The 26,394-nt window shown below is 33.9% G+C and overlaps 1 protein-coding gene across 1 annotated transcript in view; it reads left to right on the forward strand.

The window, feature by feature from the left end:
• Nucleotides 1-26,394, forward strand: part of LOC139486990 (uncharacterized) — a 112,382-nt gene that overhangs the window by 46,532 nt on the left and 39,456 nt on the right. The window contains exons 4-8 of the mRNA XM_071272022.1: nucleotides 4,299-4,388; nucleotides 6,676-6,792; nucleotides 8,076-8,284; nucleotides 10,280-10,556; nucleotides 23,154-23,252. Of these exons, the coding sequence (XP_071128123.1) occupies nucleotides 4,299-4,388; nucleotides 6,676-6,792; nucleotides 8,076-8,284; nucleotides 10,280-10,556; nucleotides 23,154-23,252 (792 nt within the window). The remainder of the gene's footprint in view (nucleotides 1-4,298; nucleotides 4,389-6,675; nucleotides 6,793-8,075; nucleotides 8,285-10,279; nucleotides 10,557-23,153; nucleotides 23,253-26,394) is intronic.

Consider the following 26,394-nt stretch of genomic DNA (forward strand, 5'->3'; position numbering starts at 1 on the left):
TTCAGATTTTTGAATATTAAGATGATACTAATAACACAATATTGACTGTTGTACCCCTATTTTTGACATTTTTACTCTTTGAGTATGTTTGTTTTGTTCATGCATCGTTGACAATGTAATGGAATTTGATGCGACTGTCATACAAGTAAGAGGTTTAGCTAGCTATAAAACCAGGTTCAATCCACCATTTTCTACATTAGAAAATGCCTGTACCAAGTCAGGAATATGACAGTTGTTATCCATTCGTTTGATGTGTTTGGACTTTTGATTTTGTCTTTTGATTTTTGATTTTCCTTTTTGAATTTTCCTGGGAGTTCAGTATTTTTGTGTTTTTACTTTTTCCGATACCTAGCGCAAAAGAAGCGCCTGTTTCTCCTCTACAAGACCTATATAGTCATTCCCCGTGACACCCCTCATTATTTTTCTCTAGAAGCCCTGGAATAGGCCGACCCCCCTAATTTTTTGACCTTTTTTTCAAATTTTGAGCTCTAGTTTCAGATTTTTGAACATAGCGCCCTTCGATACCTAGCGCAAAAGAAGTGCCTGTTTCTCCTCTACAAGACCTGTATAGTCATACCCCGTAACACCCCTCATTATTTTTCTCTAGAAGTCCTAGAATAGACCGACCCCCCTAATTTTTTGACCTTTTTTTCAAATTTTGAGCTCTAGTTTCAGATTTTTGAACATAGCGCCCTTCGATACCTAGCGCAAAAGAAGCGCATGTTTCTCCTCTACAAGACCTATATAGTCATACCCCGTAACACCCCCCATTATTTTTCTCTAGAACTCCTGGAATAGGCCGACCCTACCCCCATTTTTTTGACAAATTTTTCGAATTTTGAGCTCTCGTTTCAGATTTTTGAACATAGCGCCCTTCGATACCTAGCGCAAAAGAAGTGCCTATTTCTCCTCTACAAGACCTATATAGTCATATCCCGTGACACCCCCCATTATTTTTCTCTAGACCTCCTGGAATAGGCCGACCCTACCCCAATTTTTTGGACAAATTTTTCGAATTTTGAGCTCTAGTTTCAGATTTTTGAACATAGCGCCCTTCGATACCTAGCGCAAAAGAAGTGCCTGGTTTTCCTCTACAAGACCTGTATAGTCATACCCCGTGACACCCCTCATTATTTTTCTCTAGAAGTCCTAGAATAGGCCGACCCCCCTAATTTTTTTACCTTTTTTTCAAATTTTGAGCTCTAGTTTCAGATTTTTGAACATAGCGCCCTTCGATACCTAGCTCAAAAGAAGCGCCTGTTTCTCCTCTACAAGACCTATATAGTCATTCCCCGTGACACCCCTCATTATTTTTCTCTAGAAGCCCTGGAATAGGCCGACCCCCCTAATTTCTTGACCTTTTTTTCAAATTTTGAGCTCTAGTTTCAGATTTTTGAACATAGCGCCCTTCGATACCTAGCGCAAAAGAAGTGCCTGTTTCTCCTCTACAAGACCTGTATAGTCATACCCCGTAACACCCCTCATTATTTTTCTCTAGAAGTCCTAGAATAGACCGACCCCCCTAATTTTTTGACCTTTTTTTCAAATTTTGAGCTCTAGTTTCAGATTTTTGAACATAGCGCCCTTCGATACCTAGCGCAAAAGAAGCGCATGTTTCTCCTCTACAAGACCTATATAGTCATACTCCGTGACACCTCCCATTATTTTTCTCTAGAACTCCTGGAATAGGCCGACCCTACCCCCATTTATTTGACAAATTTTTCGAATTTTGAGCTCTCGTTTCAGATTTTTGAACATAGCGCCCTTCGATGCCTAGTGCAAAAGAAGCGCCTATTTCTCCTCTACAAGACCTATATAGTCATATCCCGTGACACCCCCCCCCCCCCCCCCCCCATTATTTTTCTCTAGAACTCCTGGAATAGGCCGACCCTACCCCAATTTTTTGGACAAATTTTTCGAATTTTGAGCTCTAGTTTCAGATTTTTGAACATAGCGCCCTTCGATACCTAGCGCAAAAGAAGCGCCTGTTTCTCCTCTACAAGACCTGTATAGTCATACCCCGTGACACCCCTCATTATTTTTCTCAAGAAGTCCTAGAATAGGCCGACCCCCCTCATTTTTTTACCTTTTTTTCAAATTTTGAGTTCTAGTTTCAGATTTTTGAACATAGCGCCCTTCGATACCTAGCGCAAAAGAAGCGCCTGTTTCTCCTCTACAAGACCTATATAGTCATTCCCCGTGACACCCCTCATTATTTTTCTCTATAAGTCCTAGAATAGGCCGACCCCCCTATTTTTTTTACCTTTTTTTCAAATTTTGAGCTCTAGTTTCAGATTTTTGAACATAGCGCCCTTCGATACCTAGCGCAAAAGAAGCGCCTGTTTCTCCTCTACAAGACCTGTATAGTCATACCCCGTGACACCCCTCATTATTTTTCTCTAGAAGTCCTAGAATAGGCCGACCCCCCTCATTTCTTTACCTTTTTTTCAAATTTTGAGCTCTAGTTTCAGATTTTTGAACATAGCGCATTTCGATACCTAGCGCAAAAGAAGTGCCTGTTTTTCCTCTACAAGACCTGTATAGTCATACCCCGTGACACCCCTCATTATTTTTCTCTAGAAGTCCTAGAATAGGCCGACCCCCCTAATTTTTGACCTTTTTTTCAAATTTTGAGCTCTAGTTTCAGATTTTTGAACATAGCGCCCTTCGATACCTAGCGCAAAGAAGCGCCTGTTTCTCCTCTACAAGACCTATATAGTCATTCCCCGTGACACCCCTCATTATTTTTCTCTAGAAGCCCTGGAATAGGCCGACCCCCCTAATTTTTTGACATTTTTTTCAAATTTTGAGCTCTAAATTAAACAATGACATAAAAGGTGCTATAATATACAGGGTAGGACTACTTTTACATACGTTCTAAATTGAAGTGGGTACATTGGTGGCCCTACACCTACAAATAATTCGTTGATAGGTGCAGAGTTATTGTGGTACTGAATATTAGCCTAAAAAGTTATGCGACTTGTTAAATCAATGGATTGGATAAAAACCATTTCAAAATTGAGTTAAAATTGCTATATTTTAACTGATTTTCTGCCTTTTTGAATATTTTTTTATTTAACGACCGTTGTTGTCTTATTCGGTTTTTTGGTTTCTCGATATATCGCCTTATTGTTCGCTGGCTTATTGTTCGCTAGCTATTGTTCGCTAGCTTCTGCCTGTTAGAGGGTTACTGCTTCAAGGAAGTTTTCCTTTCAGGAGCACCAATGTTCAGCCCCGTTTTATAAGTGGACGATTTGTACTTTTGAGAACAACCCCTAATAAAAATTCAGCGTTCAATTTGAAAAATTCTACTTAAATTAAATGAATATTCATGAAAATAAGGAGATGATGTTTGATATAATTTCCAAAGAGACAAATATCTACCAAAAAGACCATAGATCTAGAATTTAACCAACTTAGGACATCGCATGTACTATTTGCCTATCAGTCTCGCTTTTGAACATTTAAATGTTCAAACATAAATAGAAAAAACACAATTTCAAAAAGTTTGTTTAGTCCGTCGTCATCATCTCCCCAGAGATAACTATAATTATTAGTTTTGGTTTGATTCCTTCCGTTGACCTATAATCCAAGATCTTAATATATCCTCTAAAAAATTAATATGTATATCTGGTAATAAAATGCAGTTTCGGTGACAATATCTCATATGCTGTTTTATTATACTAATTCATTGCATTTTTAAAGATGCATGTGATGAGGATCATTTCATGGTTGTGTGCAGTGCTATGAATAAACGTAAAAAACTATGACATAAAAGTCTGGCGCCCGATGCGGGATTCTGACATAGTAACCCTCTTTATATAATGCCCATACGCGCTTGGGGCATGGACCTCCCTTCTTAATTAAAGATTTTTATCTCACCTTGTCCAACTAGCAAGTTAAATTAATTTGGCTCGTTTAATTTTTATAAAAATTTAACAAAATATTTACTTTGTTCCTTGGACAAATATTTGAAAATTTAAAAAAACTTGAACCACACACTTTATCGGAAAAATTTCATTGGCTATATAACAGTTTGACAAACACTAATTTTAATCATTGAGAAGCTTAATATTTCTTTAACAATAGAACGTAATTAAAACGTTCAGCTGATTTTTACAGAGTTATCTCCCTGTAGTGTTATGTACCACGTGATTTTCTGTCCTGCAGGTCAAGTACGGAAATCTTACTTAGATTCTGCACCAATGAAGATGTTGCCTAATCAAGATAGTAACCATGAATCTTTTTTTATTGAAGATATTCGACTTTATTCATGCACTATTCTTGTTTTACATTAGGCGATTTCAAGTCTTTAACACATGGGCAGAGACCAACGTGGGTTATTGTAAGAGTACACATTGAGCAAGGCTGGATTTATGAGGCACAAGGTAATACTATATTGTTATTGCTTAAGATTCTATACAAAAATGTTAATTGACAATCTATAGATGTTTTGCTATCTTTTCTAAATTAAATCATCGGTATCATCGAAAAGGTGGCATCAGACTAAAACCGGAACACGTTTATCTTAACAACCTAAGGATCCTTGCTTTTGGCAGGTAAATTGGTTGTATTGGCAGAAAATAACTTAGCCTGGCAGTTCTATTGTGTGTATTACCGGAACATACCTAAGCCTAGCAGACATACTTCTTAATAAGGTGTTCAAGCAATACACCTTATCGCTATTTGACCTCCATTACTGACCATCACAGACGTTCCCGTAAAATTTAGACGTCATAAGAGAAATTGTCTGAGGCAACAATGCAAAAGTGATTGTTGTATGCCGCCAATTATAGTTCAAATGTCGCAAAAATCTTTGGTCAAGTGTCGCAGATTCCGCCGAAATAGTAATTAGGTTTATTGTATTTCTAAACAAATAACTAAGAATGATGAAGGTCTCATTTTTTTTGTCTTGATTGCGCATTTATATATATATATATATAAAACATAAAACACCGCCAGACTTATAACATATACTGTAAGCACAATATTGACGATGCCAATGTCCATGGATACATATGTTGTAAAGTTGGACAGTGTGTATAAAAATAAGATGTGGTATGATTGCCAATGAGACAACTATCCACAAGAGACCAAAATGACACAGACATTAACAATATAGGTCACCGTATGGCCTTCAACAATGAGCAAAGCCCATACCGCATAGTCAGTTATAAAAGGCCCCGAAATGACAATGTAAAACAATTCAAACGAGAAAACTAACGGCCTTATTTATGTACAAAAAATGAACGAAAAACAAATAAGTAACACATAGACAACCACTGAATTACAGGCTCCTGACTTGGGACAGGCACATACATACATAATGTGGCGGGTTAAACATGTTAGCGGGATCCCAACCCTCCCCCTAACCTGGGACAGCAATAGAAACCTACTCTAACTAAGTTATTATTTTTAATAACTTGTGATTAGATATCAGAGAAAATCAAATAATAACCTTTTTTGTGATAAAATTGAGAATGGAAATGGGGAATGTGTCAAAGAGACAACAACCCGACCGAAGAGCAGAAAACAGCCGAAGGCCACCAATGGGTCTTCAACACAGCGAGAAAATTCCGCACCCGTAGGCGGGTTTCAGCTGGCACCTAAACAAAAATGTGTACTAGTTCAGTGAAAATAGACGTCATACTGAACTCCAAAACATATAAATAAACTAAAATTAAAAAACATATAAATGAACTAAAATAAAAATAAAAAACATACAAGATTAACAAAGGCCAGAGGCTCCTGACTTGGGACAGGCGCAAAAATGCGGCGGGGTTAAACATGTTTTGTGAGATCTCAACCCTCCCCTATACCTCTAGGCAATGTAGAATAAACAAACAAACAGCAATACGCACAGTAAAACCCAGTTTTAAAAAAGTCCGAGTCCGATGTCAGAATAGGTAACAAAAGAAACTATGCAAAAAGACAATGATACATAAATTAACAAAGGACTTCTAGCAGTTACTGACATGCCAGCTCCAGACCTCAATTAAACTGATTGAAAGATTATGTCTTCATCATATGAAAATCAAGCACAATCCCTCCCGTTAGGGTTTTAGTATCATACCATCATAAAATATATGAGAAGAACATAACCCGTATCATGCCAACAAGTATATTTAAGAAATAATTCCTTCATGTCATGCTCTATGCTCATTTTAACATGGGTAGGCATTATATTTGTCGATATTTTACACTGAGCGTTAGCGAGGTGTAAAATGTAGTCAAATGTAATGCCTACCTATGTTAAAATGAGCATAGAGCATAAGATGAAGGAATTATTTCGATTCTAATAGGACAAATAAAGTATTTTTATAGGTCGAAGCGTACGGAAATACCGTAAAAATGTTTAGCTGTTCCCGTTTCCTCCCCGAGGAGTCTGTACATTACATTTCATATTTGATAAGTTTAAAAAATACGAGCAGGGTAAATATATGTTGTTCGATATAACATACATTATAATAGTTTATGTAAGATACTTGAATGTATATATTTTATAGAATAACGATGGAAATAACTTTAATATAAACAGTAAATGTGTGCGCATGTGTCAAACATATTTTGTGCTCATTAGAACACGGCTTTGTTTACAAAGCGTAATAAGGACGTCATATTAGAATGAGTGTCCTGTTATGGTATTATTTGGGTTAAATTTCTTTTGAACAACAGGTAGCGTCTTTTATGAAACATCCAGTGGTGCTTTTGGAGGTGTCGTATTTGCATTTAGTGGTAGTCAAATCAGATTATGGGTTCCAAAAAGAGGACCAGGACCGTCAAAAGCTAATGGTAAGAATTATCGTTGAAACGTCAAATCATAGTATACTATTTTTTTTTTTTTTTTTTTTTTGACCAGTTAAATCAAAAACATTCCGTTTTAAACAACTTTACAAAAATCGTCCCTAGAGTCATAACAATGACACACGAAAAAAACAACCACGAAGACTTAAGAAAATCTGCTGAATTGCTTGTTTCAATTTGTAATAAGTCTCTTTTATATTTTCATTGGTTTATTTCATGACAGATTTGCTCATTAGGAGCAATTTTCAATTACTCTAAACAGCAATATTTCAACATCTAGTAGTAATCAGGAGTTGGAAACAATATTTAATCTCTAAAACAAATCTAATATATACTATTTGTTTCTCAACCTCGATATTCTCTATCCCTGCCGAATCAGACCAAACACCTGAGAATTGGTATTTGCTCCTTCTGTAGTGAGCGCATAGCATTTAGGAGTAAGATCAAAATCTGGTAGGCTCGATGTTTGAATTAAGTGTCCGGATAGGGTGACATGTCTGATGACTCCTTATTCGTAAACTAAAACATAAGAATATAAACATAAGGGGATTAAGTTTGATTGTCGGTGAGACAGCTATATACCAGGAACCAAATGATGTGGAAGTAAGCAAAAATAGGTCAACGTACGGCTTTAGAAGTCCGGTTAAGCATGTCAGTCTAGTACATATAGTAATGTTTTCGTCCTGCTATACATAAATCTATACTATATATATAAAAATTAGGCCGTTAGTTTTCTCAATTGAATTGTTTCATATTTTTCATGTCGGGGCTTTTATAGCCGACAATACGGTAATGGGTTTTCTCATTGTTGAAGGTCGAAGGGTTGCCTATAATTGCTTACATCCACTTCATTTGAACTTGGTGAATAGTTGTCTTATTGGCAATCATACCACATATCCTTATTTTTATAAAACTTTCCCATTGGACATGAAACAACAATCTATCCATCCATCTTAGCTAGCTATAGAAAGCTTGTATAATGAAGTACGTACCAAATTTCACCATAACGACTCAGATGAAATACAAAATTATTACACGATGTTTTATTCACAACTCCGAAGCAAAACAATGGCGTTTTATTGATTTCTTAACCTCAAAATCGCAGTAAGAAAAAAAGCTTTCATTTCACGATGAGTTCCTAATCAATAAATAAGACTTAGTCATTACTACATGTGAAAAACAGCAATATATTTTATCTTATACATTTGCATACCATTTTCCGTCAGTTAATATATTTTATACTAATGCTAATTTTCTCATTTTATATACAGGTGTTCCGTTTAATGCTATTAATGGTTGGGGAGAATCTGGTGAATTCGGATACAGCGAGACAGTTAGAGTGAGGGCATTTGTATGGAATTTTAAAAGTTTTGAACACAATCCAATTGTCCTGGAGCAAACCTCGTACATAACGAGTTCCAGCTTTATATCTGTTTCAGGGTATTCATTTCAAGATAACAAAAACTTGCTTCTGTTTTCGGTAAGTGGAAATAAAATCTTTCTTAACCTTCTCAGTTTTTCGAATACTTAATTCGTACTTCCACGAGCAACACGATGGGTGTCACATGTGGATCAGGATCTTCTTACCCTTCTGGAACACCCTTGATCGCACCCAAATTTTTAGTTGGCTTCATGTTGCTCAGTCTTTTCTCTTCTATGTAGTGTTTTGTAGAATGTGTGTTGTTTCGTCGTTTTCGTTTTTGCCATGGTGTTGTTAGTTTGTCTTCGACTTATGAGTTTGAATATCCCTTTGGTATCTTTTGCTTTTATTAACTTAGCATGATGTTAACGTATACTCTGAGGGTAGCATTTATATTTTCTTTTGTAAACAAAGTATTTTCCACAATTTTTTTCCACAATTATCAAGAGTGACCAATACCATGCTTCACTAATTATATCTCAGAAAATATCATGGAATGCATCCATTTTTGTCGATTCAACAATTAGCCACACAGCATTTCATGACACTTAGATTATGCATGCTTAATGTTATGCAATATTTGAAGCACTAAGGCATTTTTTTTAGTAATTCAACAATAGTGCTACTTCAGCATCGGATTTCAGTTTCGGTTTTGGTCGGGTTTGTTATGAACGAATTTTAGTTTTCAGTATAGTCATTTGAGAACGCTGTACTCTTTTAAGGTCTTGTAGTTTTGCTATCACTTGGCGTCCGTCGCCGTCCGTCGTAAACTTTTTCCTAGATCTTCTCCTTGTTATTGAACCAATTTCAACCAAACTTAAATGAAAGATCATTACTTAAGAGCATCTATGTTGTGGATTTTTTAAAATTTCGGTCAGTTATAACAAACATGGTCGCCTACTCGCCATGGTGAAAAATAGAACATACGGGTAAAATGCATGAATTATCTTATTTCCTGAAAACCATCAGAAAAGAGACAGGGCAAAAATGTTCAAAATATTTAGATCTAATTTCTGTATATTTTTACAAAAATTTTCAGATGACTCCTAGTAGGAGTTAGTATTCTGAACTGAACAATTCTTTGGTCTACTATCTAAAAACGCAGAAGCTGTTAATGACAAAAATAATCAGCAATATAAAATCTACAAAAAGTGCCAATATCATCGAAACCATTGAATTACTCCATATGGCGTTATTGTCCATAAATGACGTATTTTAACTAATTTTCGTACGTCCGTCTCTAACGTTTTCAAATATCTTCTCCTCTGAAACTTCTGAACTAATTTCAATAACATTAATGATACCAATTTTACTGTACAAGATGCGCATATCGACAATAAATGTCTCAATAGAGATGCTCTAGGTCAAAATATTTGAAAATCCAAAACCTAGTACAAATGTTGAAGGGCCGATAAAACAAAAAAAGGACAAAAAAAACGAAACCCGGACAACCAATATGTGTGTGAATGATCTTTATGGTGCCAAGAAATAAAACGAACGAAATCCATGCCGGCCAACCCACATGGGCGGAATGGCTCAAAATAGAAATACGGGTCTATTATTCCGTTTTCGATAGAGAAAATCTGACAGTGGCAGATAAGTTCAGAAATTCAAGATCTTCTAACTGTCAATTTAGACAAAAGTTGTCAGACAACTCTTTTAGTTAGAAGAGTTGCTTTTGAATTACTATCAACTCTCTACAATTACATTATAAATTTCTAAAACGCTAGTCAGGCAAGCCTCAAGTTTTGTCCCTTTCAATTGGAGAAGTGTGTCACTCTATTGAGTGCCTAAATTAACTCGACCTATTTTGCTTTTACTTTTTAGTACATATCTAGATGAAGGTGAAATCAGAAATCAGAAAAAAATTAAAAAAAAATGAGCTGGTTCCTTTATAACAAACTGGATTACTCATCAATAAAATGTAAACTGCATTATTTTTTCCTTTGTTCTTTCTTTGACATGAGACTACATGTTTCTGATCTACGTATTCATTTTACCTTAAAAAGTATGGATAATACTATAGAAATTAAAAGGGTAATTCATCCGTTTCAGACAAAAGCAGAAAGTGGAAATAATCAGGGCTACCAGTTCTATCCAGCTGGTTCCTCCATGACAGACGGGACAACAAACAGTATTAATACAAAGTATGGGTCATTTGTTTATGGCTTTACTGATGACAAAATTTACTACTGGGCACCAGATGTCACTCCACCAGGGTGTGTTTTGTTATTGGATGGTTTATGGGGTTCACAGAATCAACAACACTGTTTGAGTAAAAGTGCAAAGGACGTGGCACTGATAATAACGTTCAATGTGCTAGCAGATCAAGGTATGACGAAACATGTTTGTGGCAAGGAGTTTTTCCTTATCTCTTACGATTCTCTTATCTCTTACGATTCTCTTTCCCAAATGACGTGGAAACTGATGACTACGTTCAATGTGCTAATAATGGAACATCAAGATATGATGAAACATTTTCGTAGCAAGGAGTCTTTTCTAATTACCACTTAGAAATGTATTTTTGACTGTTATGTTGTAATGAAACTTTAAGTATCATCTTACTTTAAAGTTTCTTAAAGAACCAGTCATTTCTTTTCGTCTTTCACCAAAATGAATAATTATGATTTAGTAAGCACTTCAATGTTGACATGAATTATTACTGATATGGTCATAATTATAAATTAACCCTTTACAAAAGTTTGACTTTTTTTCAAATACTAAGCTTTTCTACCCCCAGGTATAGATTACAAAAAACTTTCGGAATTTTGGGTCGTTAATGTTTTCAACTTGGTACTTTATTTGGACTTTTTTAACTTCTTTTATTCGGGCGTCACTGATGAGTCTTTTATAGACGAAACGCGGGTCTGGCGTACATAATTTCAATCCTGATATCCGTATGATGAATATATCATATAAAAATATATGATACAAAATATTTATGGACCAAGTGGGAAATGGGTTTTCCTTACTTGAATCTGTTTATAGCTTTAATTTGATATTCAGGTTTGTCTAGACATCATTTAAGATAATCCTAAGACTACGCAACGTAAAGTTCAATTTCTGAATTGGTCAGTATGTGGTCTTATTAAATTGGACACCTCCAGAAGGGGCACTTTTGTGTTTAATTTTTTGAACATTAAACACAGGATGCTATCTGATTGATATACACTGATAGGACCCTTTAAGTTATTTAGATTATAATGATATTTTTCACCGTTCTCAGCGCAACTTTTTTTAATGTTTTTTTTTACTTGTAATTCTTTTAAAAGAGCACACATTCCGGACATACTGGAGAAGGAAACTGTTGTTTTACTTGATCTGACAAAAATATATAAAAATTGTCTTTATCAGAAGCCAAAGAACCATGACCGCCAAGGGGCAATTAAAAAAAAACCAAAAAATTCCAGCGAACATTTTTAAAACATAAAAGAGGTAAATTAAAAGGGAAGGGAAAGTGCAGAGAAAAATCACGGGTAGTCACCTCGTCATATCGAGAAGCGTTTAGTACAGTGATTTTGTCATAGTTTGGTTAAGATGAACACGGTTGTGTTAAGTGTTTTTGATGACAAATAGTGCCAAAATATAAACATTCAAATATTTTGTTAAATGAACTAATGACAACAAATTCAAGCTCGTAAGTATCTTTGTTTATAGCTAATATGTTAGTACATCAAAATGTGTATCATATAGTTATAAATTTGACACAGAATAATGCTTGCGAATGTCAAAATTTAAAAGTTGTGATTCGTTTCTAATGCATAAAGAAAAGTGTTTTTCTTACTGTTTGCTCCATCACATATTTTGTTATCATATAAAACTGTCGTCAATTTTCCCGAAAAACAGCCCCTACTGCACACAATTTGAGATTACAGAAAATTCGGTGTCATGGTTTGGTTCATTCGTGTCATGGTTTATTTCATGTTGAACATGGTTCAGTTATGTGATTCTAATCGCGAATGAAGGAAAAGTAATGATTAAAATAAACAGACATCATATAACTTTTGAAATACTCTTTTTTTAAACGTTTTATTTGGAATACAAAAGGACATATATACCCACATTCAATGTAGTATCATATATATTAAGTACATGGTGCCAATGAGTAAAACTATCCACCTGAGACCAAAATGACGTAGATGTTAGCAACTATATGTCGCCGTACGGCCTTCAACAATGAACAAATCCCTACCTCTTAGCATGCTATAAAAGGCTCCGACAAAATTATACGTAAAAAAAATTAAATGAGAAAACCCACGTATACAATATTACAAAAACATAATTATTGTTTTCGTTCGTAATAATAATTGATTAAAATGGACATTAAATCGGCTTCATTCTAATTCGAAATTGTGATTTTTCATCTATTTAAATTCGAAACTTGTGTGTATTTTTTAATTTTTTTTTAAATTTTACTAATAGTTTATAAAACAAATAAGTTTTAACTGTTGTCCATGTCACGCGTTAAAACAATTTGTTTCGTGGATGGTTGAATAAAATTGAGAATGGAAATGGGGAATGTGCCAAAGAGACAACAACCCGACCATAGAAAAAAAAACAACAGCAGAAGGTCACCAAGAGGTCTTCAATGTAGCGAGAAATTCCCGCACCCGGAGGCGTCCTTCAGCTGGCCCGTAAACAAATATATACTAGTGCAGTGATAATGAACGCCATACTAATTAGAAGACTTATTGTGTCCTCTTGGTATCGTTTGGTTAGTTTTGTAGTTGAGGTACTATATATCATGGGCGTATAACCCCACATCTCCTTTTATTCATCATAGACGGGTTCAAAATAAAACAACAGATGTATATTTTACTAGAAAAAAATGTAAAACAAAAATTACGTTTTGACTAGCAGATACGTTTTTAAGTAGACATCTTTACCTATTTTACAAGTGATGCCGCTCACGATATCCCCGACAGAGTCCATCATGGACATAAGGAAAATAATTTATGTGAAACAGAAGCAGTGCTTTCTGGTTTTGTAATTAGTATCTCAAAAGATAGTTTAAAAGAGGTGTAGTGACTATTAAAAATATAAAAGCAAAATAACAAAAATACGGGACTTCAAGGACAATTCTAAACGGAAATTCCCTAAACGTGGTAAAATTAAAAACTGAAATACATCAAACGAATGGATAACAACTGTCATATTCCTGACTTGGTACAGACATTTTTTCTGAAGAAATTGGTGGATTAAACCTGGTTTTATAGCCAGCTTAACCTCTCACATGTTATAACAGTCGCATAAAATTCAATTATATTGACGACGATGTGGGAACAAAACAAACAATCATAAAAGGTAAAAATGTCAAAAATAAGAGTACAGCTGGCAACATTGTGTTAAAATCTTAATCACTATAAAACAAAGCAAATATGTCAACAAAGAAAAACAAAAAGGCATATAGACAAAGCACATAAGCAAAAACGAAAAGACAAGAATATAAAAATGTGTCATAGCACAATAACACAATGACGGGATGTATAAGTACCGAGCCACGTCAAATGGATTGGGCCAACAATAGACTAAACAGTTAAATTAATAATTTACAAAGACAAATAAAAGAATACCATAACAAAAGGACGAGAGTTCTTTAACATACCACTGGTTCATCAACTTTCTGATCAGACACTGGTGACGGTTTACAAATTCTGAGTAGCATCTGCAAGTTCTTGAACATCGAATGAGTTGGGAAATGTATATCCCATATGCAAGGAGAAGTTGGTATATTACTGCTAAGGTTGGGGAAACTGATAATTTCAAATTAAAATCCTCGTTTGTCATGATCATACTAGATTCTGGTACTGAGATGACCGCTCATGTCAAATTCGAGGTATAAGTCTAAAAATGAGGCAGAGGAAGCTGTGTCTGTTGTTCCTTTAATTTCTAGTTCTGGGGATATATTAATGGAATTCAATCAGAAAAGTGTGGATTGTTAATGGAAAGAACAATATATCTGAATGTGAAATTAAATGATCTGGTTTCTTTGATCTTCTTGTTTTTACAAATGTCTGAAGGAACTCCGACTCATATGAAGATAAGAAGAGGTCGCTGCCGCACAGTTCGTTCCCATAAAAATGCCGACAATTTAGTGACAAAGTCTACCTCCAAATTCAACAAATATGTTTTCAATAAGAAACTCCAGCATACTGGTCACTTGTTCCTCTGTGTAGCATGTTTTATTTTTTTGTTCACTATTAACAAAATATGCAGTATGGTATCCCAAAGTAATAGATGTATATATAGCGTGCGCTACCATTTTTATGTTGAAAAACATTATGGATTATTTCTTTAAACCGATTTATCAATTACACATAGGGACTAGTGGTATACAGGGTTGAAAAAATGTATTTCAGAGAAAGATCGAGATTTACATTTATCCAGAAGTTCTTTAAGAGTTTTTTAAAATCCACAATTCACGAATAAATGTAGTTAAATTGTTTAATGTACGCTTTGCCAATTACAACATGTCAATTTTGTTTGAAAGGCTTGTTTTTCTTCTTAGTCAGTTGGTAAATTGTGTAACTTTGTTTAATTACAAGCGTTTTTAAACAAACTATCAATATTGAACTGAAACACATATATATTAATTTGAATCTAAACCATGACAAACTTGATCAAAACCATGACGCTTAACCGAACCATGTCATAGCTTAACCAAACCATAGCAATTTCGATAGTTTGCTTATTCTGCGTTAGTTTCTTGAAAACAACAATTCTAATGTAGATCGTTTGACTAATAAAGCAGATTAAAACATATTTTTTGCTTTTTATTTGCTCCTTTGAATAGAACTGAGACAATCGTTCGGAGAAGTAACTTAACACAATCATGTTCATCTTAACCAAACTATGACAAAATAACTGTACTAAACGCTTCTCGATATGATGAGGTTACTACCCGTGAAAATGTAAATATGTAATTAAACATTTTTAAAGACTAAACTGTATTGAGAATGAACAATCTGACTCAGCAATCTACAGAATTAGAGTGAGCCATCTGTAGCACAACACATATTATAGGTCAAAACATGATGGCCCCCGTTAAACGTTTCGGTGATGATAATAACGATGTTTGCTAAAAAAAAAGTCCGATAAAAAAGCATTTTTATTAAACGATGTCCTAAACTATTATAGTCATAGATTTCTTGGGTTTTATCGTTTTTTTTTTTTTTGGGGTTTTTTTTTTTAGCCTAGATGTTGTTTTTTTTTTCAATTTTTGAATTGTTATTGCTTACTAGGTATTTTTTAATTTTTGGCCAAAATCTTTCAAAATTTCCGGTTTAAGCTCTTCGGAATTATAAGGCTGCAAGTTCCGTAGATTGAAATTTGTCTTCAGCCTAGATGTTGTTTTTCTTCAATTTTAGAATTGTAATTGCTTACTCGGTATTTTTTACTTTTTGGCCAAAATCTTTCAAATTTGTAGTTTAAGCTCTCTTCGGAATTATTATTATTTTTTCTGATGTAGATATGCATTCTGTCAATTTTTTATTTGTACCTGTTAGTCTGCGTTCTCGGGGAATTGTTTGAAAATTCTATTTGGAATAAACACCTATCCTTGATATATGGTTCTATAGAAAAATTGTTTGCATCTAAAGTTTTTCATTTTAATACGTTGAAAATACATATATTCCTAATTGAGTACTGTTATATATTTAGGGAACCTGTTCCCTATTTAATTGGTTGGGCCAAATCTGTTAAATGCCACTTATTAAAACAACATAAAAGTTCAGTCTTTGAAATGCTTCAGTTCCTCATTTTCATTCTTATTTCACCTCGTTTCTATCACTTCGTTTCTTAAACTTGTTTATCATTCCTCTTGGGGAAACTTTTTATGAAGTGTCTTTAGTATAAGTACAACATGAACATTAATTTCATTATTTATTTTTATACTCTGCGTTTTAAAAATCTCTTGCCTTTTCACCTAGCCCGTTCTGTCACTAGACCGATATCTTTGACATTATTCTGTCACTCTTTAACCTAACTCTTCCTTTAAGCATCCCGTTACCTTCCACTTAAATAAGCTTTTAAACTTAATTATTTACTTGCAATTTTATTCAATATATTTGCTAATATACATCCAAATCGAAATCGTAATAAAATGCCTTTTATCTTAAATGTATATTATACAACACTTAACTAACATGAAATTGAAATTATTGCGTTTTTAGTGTTTTAAATTGAGTATTTATTTATCTTTTACGTAAACACGGACAATGATAATATTTTATCATGTAATCAATTTGATTATGTATGCAGAAAAATACTTTATTATGTATACTCGGAAGAAGCATACTATATCCATTTATCAGTTTATGTTAAACGCTCATTTGATTTTAAATATATGGAAATATATGGTAAACTAATTAGTAAATTACATGATATTCTCAAGGAGTGTGACACGATCTCGTTTTTCAGCACACTCTATGAATATTCGCGTATAATTACAGCTTTTTGTCATTCAATATCGAGTAAATTTCATGACTCTTCCAATCAACACTTTGTACCTCCCTATTTTGAGAACACAAAACCATCTATTTTTTCGTAAACATGCAAAAACCGAATAGAAGTTTAGTTTTTTAATCCTACTTTAGTAACACCAGGCGTCAGTGTAGAAAACAATACTCCTCTAACGTGAGACTGTGAATCGTCGAAATTTATGTATGACCCGAATGGCTATGTTATTACGGCGAACCTCAATATCGTTCAAATCCGAGAGGTTAAAAACTTTGTGAAAAAAGGACCAAAACATCGTCCTCCATCTAAAATAGATTAGAAACAGTGTCGTCATGACATAAAAGACGCCTTTTCTTAGTATTGTAAACGTTGGTGTAAATGGGGAAAATCTGATAAAAGATCTCTTGATTCTTACTCAAACAAATGTATAAATGTTGTGGATATTCGAATATGACATTTTGAAAATAATTTAGAAATAAATAAAGGGGTACATAATACGTCCATTTCTAGAATAAGAAACAAACTTCAAAGACTCGCAAAGCGGTTTGTGTTTGTACCGGCCGAGACAACAGCAAACAATGTGGTGATGGTATGCCGTAAATACTACACGGATGTTCTTACGAATGAAATTTTGAATTCTTCTTCTTTTAAGTCCGTGCGTTCCACAGAGATGCATATAGTAAACAATCGTATCATCACTGCAACACAACTTAAGGCCTCTTCTGAACATTTGAAGGTCCATACTATGTATTGGTTACCTAAACTACACAAAAACAAGTAATTTAAATATAGTTTCATCTCGGTCTCTAGTAAGTGTTCTACAACTAATCTTTCAGTGATTTTAACTAGGTTCCGTAACTACTATCAAAGAACCTATCATTAACTTTCGAAATAACACATATGACATACACAAATTCTGTGGACGTTTTAGATAAATTAAGTGCTTTTGATTCTGTTGACAGTTTTTACTTTTCAACTCTTCACACTACTCTTCCACACAATCTTATCAAACAAAAGTTTTCTTATTTAGTTTAATGGTCGTTTGATAAATCTGATTGCAAATATATTTGCTGCAACTCATTTAAAGCCTTCTTCTCCAATGAGAAAGGTAAATATGATAAATAGACTTACCGGAGGTGTGATGAGATGATTGAGCTGGTAATTTATTCTTGATTGAATTTGTGTACGTGTATCGACAAGTTGCAGGTATTCCTATGGGCAACTATTTAGCCCCTTTATTAGCAGACTTGTTCTTGTACTATTATGAATCACAGCTTATGACAAAACTCAGTAAAGACCCGTCTAAATTGCATTTAATTGACAAATTCAACAACATTTTTTCGTTAATTAATCAAGAATTTTCTAAACATACCGCCGACATTTACTCAAAGGAACATTCTTTGAATTAGCTGTCAGTAACTGCGTTGTTTTGTATTAGCCATTCCGGGGCCTTTTAAGCAGACTGCGATTTGTGTTTTGCTCATTGTTGAAGGCCGTATGGTGACCTATAGTTGTAAATTCTATGTCATTTGGTCTCAGGTGGAGAGTTGTCTCATTTGCAATCATACCACATCTTATTCTTGTTATGCCCCCGCCGAAGGCAATGGGGGCATTAAGTGTTCCAAATGTACCCTTGGCCGTCCTTCCGTCCGTCTTATTTTCGTTTCCTCATTCAAATTTTATGAAACTCTTATACAATGCTAAGAACCAAAAACGCGCAGACAGAGTTTGAATTTGGGTAGCAAGTCACTTATAAGCTTATAGTGTTTTAGAGTAATGCCCCTTTTTTATTTGGAAAATTGCAAAGCTTGAGCGGGGACATTCGTGTCCTCAGACACATTCTTCTTTTATTTTTATAAACAAATTATGCACACAAAGAGACGATAACATGTCCCCAATCTGAGCAATCATTTTTTTACTATTTACTACTGACGCGTAATTAATATCATATTTTGTTAATTTTATCGAAACGTATTGTCGTAACAGATGTTTAATGTCTTCGATGACAATAAATATGTTAAATAATTCATGCTTCATTCATTTACATACAATTATGTAGGATTACGTCTATTTTTGAAGGAGAAAATGCATGGTATTAAATGGTGATCGAATTCAAACCATTATCCAACATAAAAACATTTGGCATCAAGTGACAGTAATGAAAATATAGAGACCGTATACAAAAAACAAGTCCACATTCAGAGAAGAATATGAGAACAACATAATAAAAACAATGAATAAATAATATATACAAAAACTAAAGCTTAGTTAATTTAAACCTGTTCATCATACAGCACATTATATTTTATATGATTCGAACGTTTTATACATTAAACCAACGCAGTGCCAACGTAAAAGTTTGATATTACTACGTATAAGTTGAACTATATACACGCCTGGTAAACCATCTAATCTCAACCAAATGTTGAGACGGAAAAAAGTATTCTGGCACTTCCTGTTGAGCTATTCTGGTTCAAAATATTCAAAATAAACACAGGGTAGGTCGACTTTTCGTCAATTTACTGAAAATCAATGCGTTTTTTGTAAAATCGGAGAATGTCATGCCAGAGATATTTGAATTACAGTTTGTCTCGTGTATAACACAAATGAATGGGATTTAAAATGACATCGTAATGACTTTTCTCTAGCAGGTAAATATGGCCAGCGCAGTCTGCTATTGACAAAATGACAGTGATATCATTGATAAACTAGCATATATATTAGTAAATTAGTATTTTTCTAAAACATTATAAACATAAAATTATAGTTTGTTCTTTTTCTTTACTAATATAATTTCATTATGCTAAATATGTTATAAAGTATGTCATGTTGAGATTTTCTGGTACCGGTTGAGATATTCTGGAACAGTGTTGAGATCTTCTGGTGAATGAAATTTTCAACTATAAAAAGGAAGATGTGGTATGACTGCCAATGGGACAACAGTCCACAAGAGACCAACACGACACAGACATTAACACTCATAGGTCACCGTACAGCCTTCAACAATGAGCAAAGCCCATACCGCATAGTCAGCTATAAAAGGCCCCGATATGACAATGCAAAACAATTTAAACTAGAAAACTAAAGGCCTTATTTATAAAAAAAAATAACGAAAAACAAATATGATTCAATATTTAACACATAAACAAACGACAACCACTGAATTACAGGCTCCTGACTTGGGACAGGCACATACATAAATAATGTGGAGGGGTTAAACATGTTAGCGGAATCCCCCCTTTACCTGGGACAGTGGTATATATAACAGTACAACATAAGAACATAAGAACGAACTATAAAAATCAGTTGAAAAAGGTTTAACTCATCAGATGGACAAAAATACAATTGGACGTGGCCGGGTTCTTGAACATCCCGACAACAAAAAGACAATAGGAACAGATATGAGAGTACTCGCAGTTATCTGACAGCTAGTTCAAAGCACTAACAACTAATAAAAAAAATCATGCAGGTAAGACTAAACTATCAATCCGTACACATCCAACATCCAATGAATTTAGTGTAAAGACGTCATAAACAGTCAGAGAAAAACATGACCTTGTGTAGCTTAGTATCAATTACATATACAACTGTCAAAATTCATAAACTTGCCGTATATTGTTTGACATTTCAACAGTCATTTTAATCTTGTCTGTAGTTATCACAGCAGCTTCTAAAGAGGCCTCTGGTTGTAATAGTGTCTAAATAGTAAATAGCTGTGTTTTTAAGTACTAGTATTAAAGTTCTAACGCTGGAGATTAAGTCTAGCGTTTGAGATGCAGTTTTGCACAGAATCTTTAACGTGAATAATGTTGTAATTGACATCTCCAGGGCTAGAATTTATTTATTTTTTTATGTGTAACATATTTGTTTTTCGTTCATTTTTTCTTTATATATCAATAAGGCCGTTAGTTTTCTCGTTACAATTGTTTTACATTGTCATTTCGGGGCCTTTTATAGCTGTCTATGCAGTATGGGCTTTGCTTATTATTGAAGGCCGTACGGCGACCTCTAGTTGTTACTGTATGTGTCATTTTGGTCTCTTGTGGAGAGTTGTATCATTGGCAATCGTACCACAGAAAGAACATTGATAATAAAACAGATACATACAAATTGAAAACAAATCGCGTAAGAAAAATCAATTATTGGTATGTTAGTTTTCTTTGGTATCATTAATATTTTTGGCTCAACTTCTTAATCATGATCAGGCAAAATTATTGGCTTTTTATTCTGACATTATTTTTTTTCTTATTCCTATTCCACCCCATTTTTCGCCATATTACACGTCCGTTTTATTTGGTCATTACATCGCGGACTCCTAACGGATGCAAAAATTTTGTAAATGTAAAACTTTTGTTTATCCTTTCGGCGTTAGTTCGAGCTATCTGGTAAGGTGTGACCACAGTTTTTAGCAGATATCGCATGCTTAGCATAGACACACACAATTTTTTTTTTAGAATTTAAGTTGACCAGGCCAGAGTTCAAACTAACTATCTCCCACAATTTACCTACGTCGAATCCAGTTTTAAAATATTTCAAAAGAAAACTGATTTAATATTCAGAAATGGATAATCATTAAATTCAATCATTTCATCAAAAGTTATTCTCATTTAAAAAAATTGCAAAGGAGATTTACATACAATGGAGATTACCCCTAACTGTCATAATCTGACTTCAGGAGAACTGTTCTAGCGGACAAATGTGGAACTATCTCCTGACACTTTTAAGACAGTTCTAGCTAGAACAGTTCTAACAAAGAACTGATTTGGTCATTGGTAAGTTCTATACCTAGAATCGATTTACACAGTTCAACCTGGAACTGATCCTGACAGTTCCACGGCTAAAAAAATCTTAGTCTCGATCATTCAGCCGCTTTATTTTTCAAAGTAGATATATTTAAATATGCGTCTGGGTAATCGAGACTAAAAAAAATCTACGACTAGAACAGAACTGCGACCTGATTTCGCCACGAACGCATCACGATTGTTTTGAACATGTTTAAATTAATAAAAGTTGGCTACTCTCAACACGAATACCAAGACCTCATCAAGACCGTAACACGACCATACTGCACTACGATCGCCAATAGCATTATATTTTTAGAGATCGTAGTGCGATTACGGCCTAGTGTGACGGGACCCGGGTTATACTATAAATGTTACTGAATATTACCAAATATTAAGGATTTGCCCTGAATACAGTTGTGAACAAACATCTAAGTTTTCATTATTTCAATACAACACCTGTGAATACACTAAGTTGGACGTCACTTAAGGAGCTACCATTTGATTTTTAGGGGGGGGGGGGGGGGGGGCTAGGATGAAAAATTTTGTCCTGCATTTTTTTTTAGTTGTAATCTCTGTCCTGCCTTTTTATTTTTCACTCTATTCGGTCCTGCCTTTTTTTTATTAGTTTATCCTGACTTTTTTTACCTAAATTGTCATCCTGCCTTTTTTTTGCAAAGTGTCTCATCCTTCCTTTTTTTTTTACTCAAAACTCCTGTCCTGTCTATTTTTTTCAAATTTCATCCAAATCATATTAATAAATAACCATTGTAAAATAATCTTATTTATATTTGTAAGGCATGCATTTTTCTATCGGCAATGCTTAAAATTGTATCTGAGTGTATTTAGATTTACCACAGACAGAAAACATGAATCAGATTAACCGTAAAAAAAGGTAAACTCGAATAGTACAGCGCAACCAGAAAGTCTCAACATTGTGACAGAAAGACTCAACCAATACCTTTATATCTCAACCATTTATATTTTTTTTATTTTTCTACTCAGAGTAGGCTTGACAAAAAAATATTTGGGCAATTTACAGACGTGGTTATCGTAAAGCTTAAAAAAACAAAAATAATTGACATATTTTCTTGTTAGTCATTAATATCATAGCAGTTCTATCGGATTTAAAGAATGTAAACATTATTATCCGTAGGAGAAAAGTGATTGTAACTTCAATTTAAAATATTTTAAACCAAGAAGAGACATATTAGTTACAATTATGATTTATCTATGGCATGACATTCTCCGATTTTACAAAAAAGTCATTGATTTTCAGTAAATCGACGAAAATTCGACCTACCCTGTGTTTATTTTCAATATTTTGAACCAGAAAAGCTCAACAGGAAGTGCCAGAATACATTTTTCCGTCTCAACCATTTGGTTGAGATTAGATGGTTTACCAGGCGTGTATATATGGATTTTTTTTTAGCCGGATTGCTTTAATGCTTTGATAAACACAACACATCTCTGTATAATGAATGACAGTCATGCATGCTATTATTAATCTAATCGAAGCTCTCTGCTGAAAGTTGGGAATAATAAATACTAAGATTCCCTCACAAACTGAATAAAAGCCCAAATGTTTATGAGTTAATTGCAAAGTTAACGAATCAATAATCTCTTTAAAATAAGTGTTTTTTTCTATAATGTATCCAATTGCATTTACGTCTGTGCATATGTCGTTGTAGAACCAGCATGTGGAGCATTTCCATGTGCAGGTGCATCAGACAGAGGACCAGAATGCAACTGTACAGGAAGTGGAAAGGAAGGACAGTTCTGTGAAAACGGTAATTATTTTTATATCTATACTATTAAACGAGAAGACCTCATTTTTGGTGTCGCTTCTCTTCTTTCTAGAATAAATTAATCAACACGCCTCTGTGTCCTATAGGTACAGTGCATAGTCGCATTTGTCATCCATTCATATGATTATTCAGATTGAGTTATTTTAGGAGAAAAACGAGAAAAAAGGCATCCGGATATTGTCCCGTCATTGTACGAAATTTTAAGTCAGATTAGACTTCCGGTTTGCGTTTTTCTGTATACTTTGAACATACATATACTACGAATAAAGTGTATTTTCAGAATTTTATCTGCTATCATTTTCAAGTTTACTATCCACGGCGGTCACAGAGTTTATTAAATAGAGAGGGTCTGTATACTATGTCAATGATCACCATGGATCGATTAGTAAACTTAGAATTGAAAGTAAATACGCTTTATTTATATAGTAATGAATGTTCATAATATACAGATAAGCGCTAAAATTATTCATGTGAACTTTTGATACTTTTTCTGAAATTCTCCAGTCATTAAATCTTTTACAAAATTCATTGATTACATAAAAAAAAAAAGATGTGGTATGATTGCCATGTTAAGACAACTCTCCACAAGAGACCAAAATGACACAGATATTAACAACTATAGGTCACCGTACGGCCTTCAACAAAGAGCAAAGCCCATACCGCATACTCAGCTTCAAAAGGCCCGAAATGACAATGTAAAACAATGCAAACGAGAAAACTAGCGGCCTTATTTATGTACAAAAAATGAACGAAAAACAAATATGTAACACATAAACAAACGACAACCACTGAATTACAGGCTCCTTATTTAAATAAATGTTCATAACATACTAAATGTATGTTCATATTGAAATTGATAGAAAACCAAAAATTGGGAACTTTGGAAATAAAGGTGGAGGGTAACAAAAACATTTTCCTGTCCCCAATAACCTATGACTTATGATACTTTTGCTGAAATTCTCCAGTCATTCTGCATTTTACAAAATTCTTCCAACAACACTTTACATACTTTAAACTACGCTCTGAATGCCCGCGATTTCGCGGGTGTGTTCTAGTTATTTTTATTCTAGAACACTATATTCTAACTTAAACTATCGTGTTCAAAATTAAAGCATTTTCTTAATTATCAGGAGATATTGTAAGTGAGTTTAAATAACCATATAATGATGTTCAACGATGCATTAATAAATCAAAATTCACAATTAACTGGTTAGTCATAAAGAAATACAAATATAACATAATACGTCTGTCTTTGAATTATTATGCATCTGAAATATTATCCGTAATTTATGAAATCAAACCCTTTTCGAATTTATTTCTAAGTATGTATCATAAGTATGTTACTGAAACTTCTAGCACGAAATCCAATTCTAGGCACATCACGATTTACTCGCATATGGATTTGCGAATAAATAGTTGTAAAGATATAAAGTAAAACATATTTATAAAACAAAAATGATTTTTTTCTTTAAATACATGAAATAGCCAGTATTAATCCAAAAATAAACGGAAAAACCCACTTTTATTTCAAAAATATCCACATGTACATACAAAATAAGAAGAACGGAAAAACTAAAGAATATGTTAAGTATGCATAAACTTAGTTAGTTATTTAACTAAGGAATACTTAAATCGGAACCTTTCTTTAATTACCGTATGATATATATTAGTACAAGTACACACCCGTGATATCGCGGGTCCGTGACTGAATTAAAGTATATAACTATGCCTAAGCCTTATTTTAGTAATTGGTATTGTCATCTGATAAGTCATGCCGATTATATTAAGATACACAGTTTTCTCTGCTTTCAAATCTTTCTGTTTGAACCCGTCGACCTGTAACTTATCAGTTATTGGAAATATTAATTATTTGGAAAACAAAAGGTCCTGGCTATCCAGGAATGGAGTATTTTTTAATCAACAGCATTGTCCTATATTAGTTATCTTAGAAAGTCTTGCTGATTGCTGAATAAGACTACAATAGGGAACAATTTGACAATGATTGAATTTAGTAGTGTCAGTCCTTTGATTATGACCCGTGTATATAGCAAAATCCTAAATACACCGTTTGGTGGTGCGCCTGTCAAATGCGGAACGTACAGATAAGGTAATAGCTGAATATACTATTTGTATCGGTATCGGATTCGGATTCGACCCGGAACTTGTTAATTATTGGCAATATTAAAAATGCTGAAAACAAAAGGGTCTGGAGTGGTGTAATTTTTAATCTACACCATTGTCCTATATTAGTTATAAATAGAGTTGAATTCTTTGATTTGTCGTTTTTACCCGATGACGGCTGACAAATTGGACCTCGTAATTTTAGTATTATAGATATTAGCTCATCACAGGAACTGATCATCCGTGTAAAAGTTGGTTATTGATTGATCAATACATACTTTTATTAAGAGCTGGGTCAAATGGATGTCGGTATGTTAAACAATAATTCAATAACTAAAAACGGATGAAACATTAATGCATAAGAGAAACGATTTACGTTTTGATGTTTCCAAAACTTAAAACTACTTAATCTTTAATGCATCCTTCATGGATGTTATATTTTCTAGAGACAACAATATTATTTAAACTCTAACAAAACTTGCATGATAAAGGTTCCAATGGCGTAGCACTAGTGTAGCATTGTAAGCAAGTGCTTACAAATAAATTAATAAAACTTACTAAAATCATTCAGCTGCTTTTCGACTGTCGTCCCCCCTTTGAGACCTCCTTCTTACTTTTTATTTATTGGTTTAAAAAAATCTATTTCAATTTGAAATAAATAGTTTTATCATTTTCCTTTTACAAAAAAAAAAAAAGAGAAGGATCAATTTTCCACGAATCCATATAAAAACGAGGGCATTTTCAAAAAAGGTCCTACAATCTTAACTAAGACATATGATTAGATTGATATATTCGCAGCAAGATAATATCAACATCTTAGTGCGATTATCAATATTTTCGTTAACAGCAACTTATCACTGCATATATAAGGCACCATGAAAAATACGGTTAAGGTACCATAAATACGTTATATAAACGTCGATTCGCATAGCAGTGGCGGATCGAGGGGGGATTGTCCTTGGGTTGGAGCCCCCCTTTTTTTGACGATCAATTCATGTGCATG

Source organism: Mytilus edulis, chromosome 1 (genome assembly GCF_963676685.1).
Source record: "Mytilus edulis chromosome 1, xbMytEdul2.2, whole genome shotgun sequence".
Lineage (NCBI taxonomy): Eukaryota > Metazoa > Mollusca > Bivalvia > Mytilida > Mytilidae > Mytilus > Mytilus edulis.